The sequence below is a fragment of the Zootoca vivipara genome, chromosome 12 (assembly GCF_965207765.1).
Source record: "Zootoca vivipara chromosome 12, rZooViv2.hap1.1, whole genome shotgun sequence".
Taxonomy (NCBI): Eukaryota; Metazoa; Chordata; class Lepidosauria; order Squamata; family Lacertidae; genus Zootoca; species Zootoca vivipara.
Window position 1 is genome coordinate 25,462,262 of NC_142595.1, and position 15,995 is coordinate 25,478,256.

At 44.8% G+C, this 15,995-nt stretch overlaps 1 protein-coding gene across 3 annotated transcripts in view; it reads left to right on the top strand.

Annotated features, from left to right (window-relative positions):
- Nucleotides 1-15,995, top strand: part of IKZF3 (IKAROS family zinc finger 3) — a 57,926-nt gene that overhangs the window by 27,438 nt on the left and 14,493 nt on the right. For 2 of the 3 annotated variants that reach the window (XM_035136255.3, XM_035136258.3), the window contains exons 4-7: nt 49-312; nt 1,413-1,580; nt 3,508-3,624; nt 13,658-13,774. In XM_035136255.3, the coding sequence (XP_034992146.1) occupies nt 49-312; nt 1,413-1,580; nt 3,508-3,624; nt 13,658-13,774 (666 nt within the window). The remainder of the gene's footprint in view (nt 1-48; nt 313-1,412; nt 1,581-3,507; nt 3,625-13,657; nt 13,775-15,995) is intronic. The other variant, XM_035136257.3, reaches the window with a different exon arrangement.

Genomic DNA, 15,995 nt, shown 5'->3' on the forward strand with positions numbered 1-15,995 from the left:
TCCTCACATTTGGGACCTCTCTTCCATTTCCCTGCACCCACCCTCCAGAAGATGGCTTGCTTAAAGGCAAAGGTGAATACACTGAAAAAGAAGATGGCGTTTTGAATTCTGAACCAATGGAAAACCGAGGAGAGCCTGGGAGCCTTTATAACTGCCAGCAGGAGTATGGAGAGTATGACAGCATCGAGCTAGAGAGGCATTCTGGGCCGTACGACCTCATCAGGCCGTCTAGCGGAAAGCTGATTTGCCACATTTGTGGGTTGCGCTGTGTCAGCCTCAATGTCTTGATGGTTCACAAACGCAGCCACACTGGTAATTACTTTTAGTGCTTTCTAAGGCAAGGTCGGTGTTAAATGTATTTGATCTGGGCCCAGTAAGTTTATCATCCCTGTGTCAAGTTGGGTGGGGAGTAGAGGTGGGGGAGAAATTTGATTCAGTTTGCATTGAAAGCCAAATTTATCACATTGCTACTTCCTGAGAAACAACAACCATGCGAACCAAAACACAGCTATCCTTCAAAATTCGCACTTATCTGAATTTTGCAATGCGGTTTTCCAACCAAAAATAGTGATTACAAAAGGAGTAGCCCCACAGAAACTAACGCCTCTGAGTTAGTCGTCCTGACCATCAATTTCAGTGGATCTTCTTCAGGCAAGAATTACGTTGTGCACAACACTTTAAGGTGCCACAAGACTCTTGCTATTCCTGGTGAAGAATGCCACTAGGTTTAATTCACACACTTTAGGTCTGTGGGGTGGCCCATGCATTCCCTCCTTTGTCCAGTACTGGGTGGTGTGGCATCCATAGCTGCCAAGTTATCCCTTTTTTACAGGGATTTTCCCTTATGCTGAATAGGCTTTCTCGCGAGAAAAGTGAAAACTTGGCAGCTATGGTGGCATCTGAAGCCCTGCCTGTCAGCCCTCAGGCAGAAACTATATATAGGTATAAAAATGTAAACCGACCATGTTTGCATGTCTCCACTTTTCACCGAAACCGCTTGACCAATTGTGTTCAAATTTTGACACAACATCACGTGCGAATACGCGAAGGATCTTATACAGTTTGCTTAGACAGATGTCACACCTGAGGCAGGTAAAAGCCAATTTTGAGGAACTCAACACAGCACCATCTACTGGCCAACGACTATAATACATGACCCAGACGGCTCCTTTTCCAAGGGTGGGGGCCAAGGTATGGAGATACAGGGGGAGGGCCAACACTCCCCGGGGACAACAGAGGGAGGGGTATCCTACCATCCTCCACTGGGGTACAGGGGCCCTGACTGGGCCACAGCAACACGTGGCTGGTCCCGCTAGTTATGTATAATTTGTGTTTTTAGTATAGAGGCTATTCTGCCTGCATGATAGCCCTTAAGTGATACCTTTTTCTCCTCCTTCCATGGTGTTTTAAAGGTGAGCGCCCTTTCCAGTGTAACCAGTGTGGGGCCTCGTTTACTCAAAAGGGCAACCTTCTCCGCCATGTTAAACTTCACACCGGGGAAAAGCCATTCAAATGCCACCTTTGCAGCTATGCCTGTCAAAGGAGAGATGCGCTCACTGGTCACTTAAGGACACATTCCGGTAAGTGACTTCAAAAAAAAAATACTGTTCCGTGTTTTTTACTCTAAAATAAGGTTAAAAATCGGGGGTGTCTGAAACACGGATAGTGCATATGCAGGACGGGCGATTGGTTGCAGCTGCGAGCAGGAGCTTGTCAGCTGCAATCAGGTGGGTGATTGGTTGCTAAAGCTCAACAACTTTGGGCCATCTCTCCCCATTTTCTTAATTTGGGGTCCCCAAAAGTAGGGGGCGTCTTATACATGGGGGCGTCCCCCCACCCGCCCTCCTTGAATGGGTCCAGTTCCTTTTCCTCTTCACTTTCAGTCTTTCAAACTCTTTATCACCCCCTTCACCATGGGTAGTTACTTTTGCATCTAAATATTGCGTGAGAGTCAACTAACCACACAAGATTGATCAAAGTCATTGATGCTGATGTGTCATACTTATCTAGGAAACTGTGATGAAGTCACACCATTTTTGTGTGTGTGTTATAAGCAATCAACTTTACAAAGAGAATTGATGTCTAGTCTTTGCATTATGCACGTGGAAGCACTGAATGCTGATTGGCAGAGCTGCTGTGATGTCACAAAATGTTCACAAATCATTTAGTGCCATTGATTAGCATTTTAGTCTTAAGAGAGAAGGTCAACCTGGCTGGGAATAACATCTCACACAACCTGTAGGTACAGGAGTAGCCTTCTGATGCACGTTGAAGGTTGGAAAGAGGACCCGGGGGAAAAGCAAAGGAGCAAGGGGACCTGGAATCATAGAATCAGAGAATTGTAGAGTTGGAAGGGATCCTGAGGGTCATTTAGTCTAACCCCCTGCAGGGCAGCGATCTCAATTTTCTCCAACAGTGGAAGTAGAACATACATAGCCATCATCTAATAGCCATTGTTATTATCCTTTGTGAATTTGACTACTCCTCTTTTAAAGCCATCCAAGCAAGATAGCTGAAGGAAGTGTGCAGAGCAGGGACTGAACCTGAGAGAAGGCTAAAAGGAGAAGGGAACTTGATGAAATTTGAGAGAGAAGATGGGAGACAAAAGGGGCTAATGAAAGAGGGGGCTCTGATGAAATTTCAAAGTGCATACGGGCAGCAGGAGCTGTGCACATGAAGCGTGAGAAGGGCTAGGCAGAGAGGCTAAAGAAAATAGGACAGAATGGGTGGTGGAGATATGGAGTAGTCATGGAGAAAGCAGGGCTGGGGTAAAATCTCCCATAGAGCCCTGGAACATTAGGAACTATGTAGTGTTGGTGAGGGGACGCAAGTGGCACTGTGGGTTAAACCACAGAGTCTAGGGCTTGCCGATCAGAAGGTCGGTGGTTCGAATCCCTGCGACGGAGTGAGCTCCTGTTGCTCGGTCCCAGCTCCTGCCAACCTAGCAGTTCGAAAGCACGTCAAAGTGCAAGTAGATAAATAGGTACCACTCCAGCAGGAAGGTAAACGGCATTTCCATGTGCTGCTCTGGTTCGCCAGAAGCAGCTTTGTCATGCTGGCCACATGACCTGGAAGCTGTACGACGGCTCCCTCGACCAATAACGCGAGATGAGCGCCACAACCCCAGAGTCGGTCACGACTGGACCTAATGGTCAGGGGTCCCTTTACCTTTACCTAGTGTTGGCAAGAAGAAAGTGGGCAGATAAGGGAGGTTTGGGAGACTGGCATCTATGGGCCACACAGAGTAATCTTCCGCATTTTCCTTCATCTGCAGAATGGGTAAAGTTGGGATTAGAGGGGAAAAATTTAAGTCTGCTGGGCAATTGGGTATCTGAGATTATTCCAGTCCCTGATGCAATCTGATCGCTCATGCAGGAGAATTCAAGGGATGATGAGCAAGGCAATGGTTTTAAGCCACTGGTTTACATATTAAAATTGATGGATCAGTAACACAGTACATGCACAGAAAGATAACAGTCCTTTTGTTTGCTTGCTTATTCCTCCTAGTGGAGAAACCATTCAAGTGCGAATTCTGTGGACGGAGTTACAAACAGAGAAGCTCATTGGAAGAACACAAAGAGAGATGCCGGACTTACCTGCAGAACGCTACCCTTGGTGAAGCTGGTGAGCCCCTCGAAATTAATTAGTTGCAGAAAATTCCAAATTAAGTTGGAGTATCAAGGAGGGGAAGAACGTGGAACAGAGTTCCATGAAGAATTGTTTCCCTCCCTTCGTGAGGGGAGGGAAATCCATGTGGCTCTGTGGAATCAAATAATTTCAGGCATATAGACCTTCCTCCACCATGGCAAATTTTTTGCATAGTTGCTGTAAACAGATCCTATTACCAGGAATTTATTCAATCTCAGATAACATATTCAGGCATGTTTTTATACAAAAAATGTCTATTTAAATGCCCCAAGGCAATGGGAGAGGATACAGCTGCCATTTCACCAGTAGCCTCAGCCAGTTCTAATCCACTCTGCCTGTTGCACAAATCCGGCCTCTAGTTTAAAAAATAATAATATTTTATTAGGTTTTTTTGCATAAATTTTCCATACATCATTTAACATTCATTCACATCTTATACAATTTTTTTTGGACTTCCATCAACCACGTCTAAAGATTTCCAATCTTCCTAAATTCTTCTTGTATTCCATAATTCACTATTCCTTTTAATAAAATCTAACCAATTTTTATTTTCCTAATTTATCTCTGTAATATTTCATATAGTTCTCCTTACAAAACTTCTTGCAAACCTACTAGCATAATTTGTTGTTTACAATTGTTTTTCAAATATTTCTCAAATTTAGTCCAGTCTTTCAAGAACCTCTGGTCCCGCTGGTTTCGAATTCTCCCTGTCATCTTATTCAATTCTGCGTAGTCCATTAACTTCATCTGCCATTCTTCTATCGTCGGTAATTCTTCTTGTTTCCATTTCTGTGCCAATAATACTCTTGCTGCTGTTGTTGCATATAAAAACAGTTAATCCGGCCTCTAGTTTTACCCCACAGTCCCCTTGGAAGGCCAAGGGTAGTGGTGGAGGGATGGCGTGGAAAGCAAAGCAGTTGTCTTGAGGCATTTTAAAGGGCTGCCTGGGATCTTTGTGCATTTTGACAAACCGTTTCAGATGATTTGGATTACAGAGAACTTCTGTCGTTCTAGTTTGCTGCTTCTGCAGCACGAGCTGGATGGGAAGTTCCTGGCAACATCCACCCCAATTTATAGGGTCACAGCCACACCATACATTTCAAAGCACATATGGATCACATGGCTCTCCCCAAAGAATCCTGGGAATTGTAGCTCTGTGCTAGGTTAAAAACAACAGTTCCCAGGATTCATTGCTGTTAAAGTGGTATAAATTTGCTTTCAACATACGGCGTGGATGTGGCCAAGGAGCTAAGCAGAGAAGTTGCAATTGGAAATATAGCGGATTGTAGTCTGAAGATAAATGGTCATTTAGGCTCAGGGCCTTTTCTGTGGTAGCACCTTCAAGGTGGAATGCCCTGAGCTCAGAAGTGCAGCTGGAAACTCCTAGATTATCTTTTCAATGCCAGTTTAAAGCTTACTTATTTACCAAGCTTTTCCATACATTGAATTTTCGTAATGGAATTTCCTGCCGCACTTGTTTTTACTGTAGATCTTATTGGTTGATTAGGTTGCGGCTTATAATAAATAACACCCTGCCCCAGATAAAGAACAACATGTTTATGAACTCACATTCAACATTTTAAATTTCACTTGAACTTTGGTGCAATTCATAAACGTTGGGTTAATTCCAAAAACTTGCCAGTCACATGACGGTGGCATAAAGAATTATTTATTGGTATGATCAACTGATGTCAGTATAGGGGTGTGTGTGTGTGTGTGTGTGTGTGTGTGTGTGTGTATACTCCTTTTGTGTTACTAAAGGGTGGAAGGGAAATGGTGGTGGTTGTTGCAAGCAGAGAGGATCTGTGGGCGTACGGAATCTAGCTTGAGCTACTCGGAGGAATGAGCGCAGGGGATTTTGTTCTGCATTTGTCTTCTCTGAGGCATCTCATCTGTGTTTCGACGGCTCCTCTGGAATTTGCCATTGATTGAAAAGGTTAGCATTTGCGACCACATGGCTGGGAAGGAAGGGGAAAAAAAGTTCATACCCCCCAAACCCTGCATGCAGCGTTGTAATTCAAACGTGACTCCTATGCCTGATCAGAGATCCTTATCGGGCCACTAATCAGTTGTCTTGTTCTGTGCTCCATTCCCCCAATGACCACATCATTTGGTGTGACAGGAAGCAAGGCCGCTCATTCAGGTCTCATTTAGCACTTCTGAGGTTTTGTTAACCATACCCTCTCGCTGTGAGAAATGTGAAACTGTTAAGGTCCTGGGCTGACAGAAGTCTCATGTTGGGAACAGCCTGAACTGCACCCCGAAAAGGCACCCCGTTGTAACGTTGCTAGAATAGAGGACCAAAGGAGAAAGAGAGAGAGACAGAGAGAGGGGTTGGGGAGGGGATAAGAGCACCCAAAAAGTTGGTGTTTTCTGCTTCTCCTTCGCGCTCTCCTTCTCTGCTCCCTTTGCAGTACAGGGACCCTTCTTACCACCATCGAAACCGATCTTACACTTCCCTCACAGTATCTGTACTAATTATTAATATTTTGTGGCAGTCCCTTCCCCACTCCACATTTAGATTGTACATCCACAGCGGCACTTCAGTAAATAAATGGTCAGGGAAGCTAATGTCACATGTGATAAGATGTGGGGAGCCTTGTTCCTAGGCGCGAATGGTGCCCCTCCAGGCCTTTCTGTGGCCCTGGGGGCTTTCCCCAAGCCACACCCCCTCACCCATGCCCTCCTTGAGTACCTCTGCCTGGCTGAAATGTGTCCTAGAGCTCTGATAATGCCTATTGCTTGTCTGTGTGGGGATATTGGGGGAGTGGGGGTGCATAGAAAAAAACCACATTTTTTTTTAGATGGCTGAAAAATAGCTGTGTAAACATAAGCTGCTGCTCCACCCGCTTTTGCCTTTGACCCCCCCCCCCACTGGCATGCTGCCCCTGGAAGATTTCCCATGATGAAACTGAGACTGAAAAAAGTTTCCCAACGGGCTACAAACTTTAATTGACTTGATTAGTAATGTGATTTTTCTTTGATTAGTCACTAGGTCCCATTTAATTGGTGGATTTGAGAATAGTGGTCACAAATCAATTTTTGTGTGTAACATTCACATATAATTAAATGTAACCAATCAATCAATCAGTTTACTAACTGCCTGCCATTAGTACAGTTTAATCAGCTAAAATTATTTCATGGTTAGAGAGCTGTTGTGTTACTGCGCTGCAGATTGTGCGTGTAAGTTTGGATGCAACTCAGGTGATGATCTCTACCAGGTGGATGTGGCATCCATACAAAGAAAAGAACAACTCTACATGTATAAAGCTACACTCAGGGATTTTTGTTTTGTTTTGTTTTGTTTATTTGGGATTTTGTTAATCTTGCCCCTTCCCCGCTCACCAGTTGTAGTTCAGATTGGTACAGCCCAGTCTCGGGTTGACCAGCTCAGTGATGATCCTAACCCCATTCACCTGGGAGTAAGCCCCATTGACTTCACTAGTTTTTACTTCTGGATTGCACTGTTGTGTGGCAATGTCCCTCCCTCCCCAGGAAATAAGACACGAGACACAGTGAATTAATTTTAAGTGGGTGAAAAGGCCACAACTTTATTGGTTTCGGATGTTGAGCAGTATTGGCTTAGGCATTGGACCCTAACCGGCTATATCCGACTGTAACCCGTGTGTTACAGTCTGGGAGAAATTAACCACCAGAAAGGAGCCCAGTGATGTAGATCTACTGGAACACCTCCTGTGGCCACCGTTGGGGGGTGCTATAAGGCCCTGACCTCCGTAGGCTCAGGACAAAGCTACCGTCCCCGGAACCCCTTTAATGGGATTAAATCTCCAATTTCGGGCAGATGATGACATAATCTGCCCCCCCTCTTCATTTATGCAAATTTCCAATGCCTAACCGCCAAAACCCAGTTGTGACGAATTGCTATGAGGTAGGCGAAAAAACCAGTTTGGCTAGTCCAAGTGGAAAAAGTCCTACCAGGCCCCCCGGCCAACCAAGGCGATCAACCAATGTCCATAGCAGCGTCGGCCTAACCTGCCTAACCTAAAGGGCGGGCGGGCGGGTGATCCGATCGCGCTGGGAGCCGGGGCGAAAGAGGCTCGGTTCCCGCCTCCGGCTTGATTTAAAGTGGGGAAGCCCCGCCTCCCGGCTGAACCGATTGGTTAGCCCGGGTATGCCGGAGGCGGGAACTCCCCCCTCGCGAGGGGGCTGAGCTCTGAGCCCCCATCGCGAGAGTTCAGTCGGGCCAAGCCCACAACACCACCTCCGTGGGATGCGGAAGTGGTTTTAGCGAGCCCTTTCAAGTAGCAAACTACTATTCAAAACCCAGAATAGTCTCTTCACATGACACAGCCCAGTACGCTCTTGTCCTTGTTTCTCACCATCCCTGAAACACACCCAGACTTTGATGTCGGCTCACGTGTTCTCTCCTCCATTTCCCCTGCCATGCTAGAAGTTATGTTTCTGCCCTCCTGCCTCCCTCATCCTTAAACTGAAAACAGAAAGATGTTGCATAGCACTTTTACAACCCTGTTGTTTTAGGGAGGAAGGGAGAGGCACACCCTAGAGCAGGCATCCCCAAACTTCGGCCCTCCAGATGTTTTGGCCTACAACTCCCATGATCCCTAGCTAAGAGGACCAGTGGTCAGGGATGATGGGAATTGTAGTCCAAAAATTTACTCTCCCTCAGAGTAAAAATGCAGTAAGAATGAATTTGCTGCCCTTTCATGACACCCAGAATCTGTTGCCACAGGCAACCGCCTTATACTACCTAATGGTTGGACCAGGCTGTACTCCATGCTAAAATTCTGCACCAGGCAATCCACATTCTTTGTTGAGAAAAGCTGCATTAAGTGATCCCAGTCGTAAGATTTAGAAACCTGTTCTTCCCTCCCCCCCCAAAAAAAAGGAAAAGGAAAAGGAAAGACAGAAACACGAGTTTCTTAAGAAACTGAATTTTGCACCCGCAGTCACTTTGTGTGTACTTTCTGTGCTTCCACAGAATTGTGGCACCTGCGACACCTTGCGTATTGAGGCCAGTCTTTTTTCCCCCTTTCAATCAGGACAAGAGTCCTAAACGTGCTACAGTCCCAGCAGTGATTAACCCGGCCCCCTCCCCCTCATCCATGTTGACTAATATCTGTACTGCGGTTTTGGGACAGGAGTGCTTTGAAGGCCCTCTGCCTTCGGTTTCAAAATGCTGTGTAAAGTGCAAGCAAGCAAATTAAGTAATCTGCCTATGGCCCTTTTTGTGTGTATGTGACTAATTTCAGTGCCGATTCAAATATGCCTGAGGTGAGTTTGAAGCAAAGTTGTCAAAACAAGTTGTCGAAAGGGTTAACTTACAGTGCCGCAAGTTTCATCTGTCATGCCTTTGTGGTTAATGCTTTTGTTATTTTATTTAAGCACGCATTTTAATCATTATGGGAACCTTCCTCTGGGACAAATTTCAAAGAGGTCATCATTTTATGCTCTCTGGAAAAGCCACAGAGAGACCTTGTGGCCGTCTGCAGTTAAAAGAAGCATGCTGGATTAGGCGGAACCTTCGATATTACTCAGAGGTGCTCTTATTCCTTATTTATTTATTTTCCTACATTATCCCCGGGGGTGGGGAACCTTTCCAGCTTGGCAGACGAGATTCCCCCCTCCCACTCCACAGGCTAGCTTTAACAGGTGGGCGGGAGCCACCCATCTGTCAATCACCTGGCATCATGGAATTCAAGGCAAGTGTACTTGTGGTTCCCAGGTCATCAGCCATGTAGGCCCTGCCCAAACAAGATGGTGGCCTTTAGACCCTGGCACCCTTATGTTTTCAGCCTTAACATCCATAATAATAATAATAATAATAATAATAATAATAATAATAATAATAATAATAATTTATTTATACCCCGCCCATCTGGCTGGGTTCCCCCAACCACTCTGGGCGGCTTCCCACAAAACATTAAAATACAGAAATCCATCAAACATTAAAAGCTTCCCTAAACAGGGCTGCCTTAAGATGCCTTCTAAAGGTCTGGTAATTGTTGTTCTCTTTGACCTCTGGTGGGAGGGCGTTCCACAGGGTGGGTGCCACTACCGAGAAGGCCCTCTGCCTGGTTCCCTGTAACTTGGCTTCTCGTAGCAAGGGAACCGCCAAAAGGCCCTTGGTGCTGGACCTCAGTGTCCGGGTAGAACAATGGGGGTGGAGATGCTCCTTCAGGTATACTGGACCGAGGCTGTTTAGGACTTTAAAGGTCAGCACCAACACTTTGAATTGTGCTCGGAAACGTACTGGGAGCCAATGTAGGTCTTTCAGGACCGGTGTTATGTGGTCTCGGTGGCCGCTCCCAGTCACCAGTTTAGCTGCCGCATTCTGGATTAATTGTAGTTTCCGGGTCACCTTCAAAGGTAGCTCCACAGAGAGCGCATTGCAGTAGTCCAAGCAAGAGATAACTAGAGCATGCACCACTCTGGAGAGACAGTCCGCGGGCAGGTAGGGTCTCTTGGGTTCATAGAGACACTGCTGAATTAATGAAGGTGAATCATATTTCAGGTCAATTTAAAATGTTGTTAGGGACTACCTGGATTTTATTTTTGGGTACTGTGAATTTTTATTATTACTTCATTTGTTTTGCAAAAAATTAAATGGAAATTATTATTTTTAAAATACACTTATAAAAAAGGCCTGCATTCAATGTGGCATAAGCTTTCAGGGACCACCAAAACGTCTTCTGACCCACTAAAGTTTATGCAGCTACAATGTATTTCTGAGTATTTAGGATGCCACAAGTTTGTCCTTCCTCTTTTTTAAAAAAAATAAAATAAAATTATGAGACATCTTCTAGGTTTGTGTGAGGCTATGCCCGGAACTATCAGAGCCACCCACTGTTACCCTGTGTGACCTAGAACACACCCAGCACTTTCTCCGGTCTACATATTGTGTGGAGAAATGCATTGAGAACAAGCTGCCTCTCAGAAAAGGTTGCCTGTTATTACCAGCATTCTCATTAAAGAGACAGCAATAAGCTTCCAATAAATAGTGACAAGGCTCCAAACTGAAGAGTACGCAGTTGGAAAATCTCTGCTCCAGACTGCCGTGGGGCGGAGCCACAAAGCTACCGTAGCAGGTGGGAGGGGGAGCCGAAGGACGGTGGGGAGGGTGGCACAGTGCAAATCTCCCGCAGGAGTGCCAGATTGACTCTGCCAGTGCATTTGCACTGTGCTGACACCCCTGTTGCCTTGTCTGTCTCCTGGTAAGCAACGGTGACCCGCCTGCCAGGAAGCTTGCGTAGTGACTCGGTCCCACCTGGTGAGCCACTTCTTCCTGTTGGATACAAGGCCAGATCTATAGATAGAACGTTAAGAATATTAGCAGTGCTGTAACTGGACCCTTTCCTTCCCATTGGGATGGAGAGATTTACTGTACAGTAACTCGTTGTTCTGTCTTGCTTTATTAACATAACATAGTGACAAATAGGATTTTTCTGCATTGAAACTTTCCTTGCTGTTTTTTCTTTATAGCATTCTTCAGAGTTTGTGATCCTTGTTAACTAGTAAGCATTGTTTTGTGTGCTTTGTTATTTTAAAAGAAAGAAATCACAGATCCATTGGAATCACTGCTCCCTTGATTTCAGTTTAAGTCTTTGTCTTCAAAGCCTTCCTTGGCTTTGCTCTCCTTATATTTTATACAGTGAACGCTTGGGTTGTGAACATGATCTGTGCTGGAGGCACATTTGAAGCCCACAGCATTTGCAACCCGCGTCTGCGCACATGCGGGTCGCAATTCAGCACTTCTGCGCATGCGCAAAGCGCGATTTAGTGCTTCTGCGCACGCACCGAAACCCAGAAGTAACCCGTTCCGGTACTTCCAGGTTCGGCGCGGAGCGCAACCCGAAAAGATGCAACCTGAAGCAGCTGTAACCCGAGGTACCGTATGACTGTATGTATTGATGCCCATGACTTTCACTCTTCCACCATTGCCGCCCTCGGCCAATAGAAGGTGTGATATTTCTGCAGACTGTCCATTCACTCCTGCTTCCCCTCACCAGGTGCTGCCTCTGTCTTGTCCTTCTTCTGCAAAGCACAATTCTTCCATTAAGCCTTTTGTCGTGAAGCTTTTCGTCGACACCTTTACACCTCATAACATCCTGAAAACAATTTAGGCTGCTCTTCAGTTGCAGCTGCATAGCAGCCTCTTTTCCATAGTGGAGGCTGTGTGCGAATGATGCAGCCACATTGAAAAGGGGGCTCACCGCTTGGACAATTTTGCATACGAACTCTTCCCTTGTCATCCCTCCCTCCCTTCTGTTTTGGTGTCTTTAAATTATAAACTCCTCAAGGCAGAGACACTCCCCCCACCGTATGTAATAGTATCTGTCATGTACCTCAATTGCTCTGTATAATTTAATAAATAATGATCACTCCCACTAATAGCAAACTCAGTTGCTGAGTGCCAACAGGGCCAGAGGCAGTTTGCTGGGTAGGGTGGAGCTTCCATGTTAGCTTCCCAGCAGATGGATTGCTGATGCATCCCAGAGAGAAATGGGGAGCGTGGAAGCAGCAGGGAAGTTGGCACAATGAAAACGCACCGGCAAAGCCAATCAGGCACTGCTGCCAGAACGTTTTCACCGCACTGGCCTCCCTCCACTCCCTACATCATGGAAAGCAATAGCAACCAGCCTGCTAGGGAGCTAGCATAATGGTTCTGCCCCACCTGATGAGCTGCTTGTAAACAGGGTAGTAACCAAAATAGGGCCACTGAGAAACAAGAGGGAGGACTTTGCATGCTCAGAGGAATGCCAGAGTTTGCAGAAGTCCAAATAATATTTAGGAAAAAAACTTTGAAGGCTAAAACAACATCAGCATCCCTTAAAAAAACAGCAATCGCAAAACAACAACAACAACCAGTGAGCATGCTCGGTGATCACAGAATGTTGAGTGTCTGTTTGGGTGGGCTGAGGACTGAAAAGTGTAGGGGAGAAAGAATTGAACGGTGTCTTGCGGAGAGGTTATGACTGGCTGGAGCACTGAACAGGAGCACTCCACAATAAAGCATTCTGTTTCAGACAGTGCTAATACTACAGTACAGTACAGTGGAACCTCGGTTTATGAACACCTCGGTTTATGAATTTTCGGTTTATGAACGCCGCGGACCCATCTGGAACGGATTAATTCACTTTCCATTACTTTTAATGGGAAAGTTCGCTTCAGTTTATGAACGCTTCAGTTTATGAACAGACTTCCGGAACCAATTACACCCATGTTTCAGTTTATGAACGCTTCAATTTAAGTACTTCACGGAACCGTCTGGAACGGATTAATCCACTTTCCATTACTTTCAATGGAAAAGTTCGCTTCAGTTTATGAACGGTTACTCCACGGACCGTCTGGAATGGATTAATCCACTTTCCATTACTTTCAATGGGAAAGTTCGCTTCAGTTTATGAACGCTTCAGTTTATGAACAGACTTCCGGAACCAATTGTGTTCATAAACCGAGGTACCACTGTAATGATAAACCAAGCATGTTTCAAAAGGTGAAGAAGACGTCGTGGTTCCATCAAAGCGCTTTTTTTCTTGGCACATCCATCAAAGGGCTGAACGCTCCCCTTTTGCACTTGCCCTTTCATGTGTTCTGGGCCTGCCTGCAGGTGTCTTGCAAGTCTTACTCAAAATCAAATGGAAAGATGGGCGGGACAAGGTCTCCCTCTGCGTTTCACAAACTACAAGGTCCAGACTGTTCATTAGCGAGAGGAAGTGTACAATCAAGATGTTAATTCCGTTAGGTTGTTTGCTCCCCTTTTGTGAGTCTGAGAAATTGCAAGGTTTGGGTGTGTGTAGTGTTTTTGCCCCTTAGCTCTGCTGACCACAGGGGTGAAACAGAGGTTTGAGAACAACAACAAGAAAACAGCTACTCTACCACAAGTTCCACTCAGCTTTCCTGGCTGAAGTGTTGAGGGCAACTGTCTCTTTTCCCCTTCTTTGCTACATCTCTCTCTCTCTCTCCCTCCCTTTCTTTTCATTCTCCCCTCTTTTCAGCCTGATTTTTCTCTTCGTTTCCCCTCATCTAGAAAGCGTGGAGGGAAGGCACATCAAATCCGAGATGGGGACTGAACGGGCCCTTGTGCTGGACCGCTTAGCGAGCAACGTGGCCAAACGGAAAAGTTCCATGCCTCAGAAATTCATTGGTAAGAGAAAACATGCTTTTATAATGACATCGCACTGAAAGTGTTGGTGCAGAACTCACATGTTTGTTCTGCCTGGGATGATTCGAAAGCTTATGTTGGTGCAGGAATTAGTAGCGTACCTTGTACAGGAAGTTGTGTTCACAATCAGATCCCTGATGAAGTGCTTGTGGTGCCTGTTTGTTCCTCTTCTCCCCCCCCCTTCATTTCATTGAAGTGGGCAGCTTTATGTGCATTCCTTGGCATTTGCAGTTTTCACCCTGAAAAGACTAGGAAAGCTTTTAAGGCTGCTGATTGGAACCCTAGAGACTTCAAGAGAGCATTGGATTGATTTCCAGTGAGATCAGTACTGGCCCAATATATAGCCCAACCCGGAGAGCTGTGATTCAGAAGGCACATAAACAGTTTGGGGTTTTGCTACTGGTATGTGTATTGAGTACCTATGAAGTAATAGACATAATTCTTACCCCAAGACAGGGTGCAGCCTTTATTACAGCAGATATTATTTGCGGAAAGATATTTTAGCTGCCTGATGGCCTGTGAACTGATTGATTGATTGACTTTAACTGCGTTGCATATTCCCAAAATCTCAATAAGCGGGTGGCAACTTACAATTGCAGCCTTCATATTTCCTTTTCCGTTCCATATCGCAACCACACCTGAGGATCAAATAGGGTTAAACATAATACACAATTGTGCCCTTAATTCACAGCCCCTCTAATTAAAATTTAGGCTTGCCAATTGAAGATGGCTCCTGCTGATTAGATTACTCTGCTAATTAAACCAGTTTAAGCTTGAACCCATTTTGTGTCTTTGATTGCACAGATATTATTAATTGGGGCATTTGTGTGTAGGTTGAGGACCCTATATGTTTGTGCCTCTCTGCATGTACTTGCATATAGGTGCACAAAACAAAAAAAGCACTTACGCATGTATGGTGGCTTTATAGAAGCACTTTCCTTTAGCTTTTAGCTTTGCTGTTTTTGACATATTTTGAATATGAAATACAGATAAACTTATTCCAGTAATTACTTTGCCAAGTTACCCCATGAAAGATTAATATTACTTAGTACTATTGGGCAGTGTTTAACTAAGTTTTACTCAGAGTAATCCCATTGAACATTAATTTCAATTTCTGTAGTTCTTCTCTGAGTAAAACATAGCTGAATACCATCCATTATTTATAATAAAATATTAGTACTGTTAATATCGGAACTACTGTTGGTATTGCTAGTCTTTATACTGCTTTTTTTATAAAAAAATACTGATATTCTAATTCTATTTAATTCTATTAGATATTTTATAATGTTGTATTTTTATACGCTTATCAAAAATTTGCAGAATGAGAATGCAGTTTGCAATTTGTAAGAGCAAAAGAAAACACATTTGAAAGACAAGTGGGGAAACTGGAAATCTGTTCAAATAACGGATTCATTTTGTCTATTAGCATTTACATCTATTTACATATTATCAAAATCTCAGTTTAGCAGCCATTGAAAGAAATTGATAAAACAGTTTATCATCCAAAACTACCATGTTATTGGGCAGGGGGGAAGGGCATAGTTAATTTCTGAGGCGTTTTAGGATGTGTTGGATTTCTGTCACACTGGGATGCATAAACGAGCATGCACTTAACTCCTGTGCTCACTGATAAAAATGGTGTTATTCATGGAGTAATTAACTAAACCTTTAGTTGATTTACTGAATCAAAGGTTGGTTCCCTAACTTTTCAACCATTCACTTGTAGCTCTGCCTTAAGCAGCTTTCTGATGCTAGCAAGTTCCTTGCATGTTTCCATGCTATTAAAAAACAACAACGCTTAGCCCACAGCACAGTAAGAGCTTGGATGGCCATCTGTCATGGGTGCTTTAATTGAGATTTCTGCATTGTAGGGGTGTGTGGAATAGATGACCCTTGGTGGGTACCCTTCCATCTCTATGAGTCTTTGATTCTAGGGCAGCTGCAGTATTTTGCTGGCCAGCTGCTAACCCTTATTAAAGCTAGGATGTCCTAGTAAAGCCCTGGCCTCAGTGAGACAGGGACCAACCTCCTGTACAGTTGCACCTAACACTACGCAATCCAAAGCAGTACCTTTGGACCCCAAGAGGCACAGTTTTCTTGTCTCCAACCTGTCTTTGTGTATCATTCTCTCTCTCTCTCTCTCTCTCTCTCTCTCTCTCTCTCTCTCTCTCTCTCTCTCTCTCTGAGTTTCAGAACAGAGCAG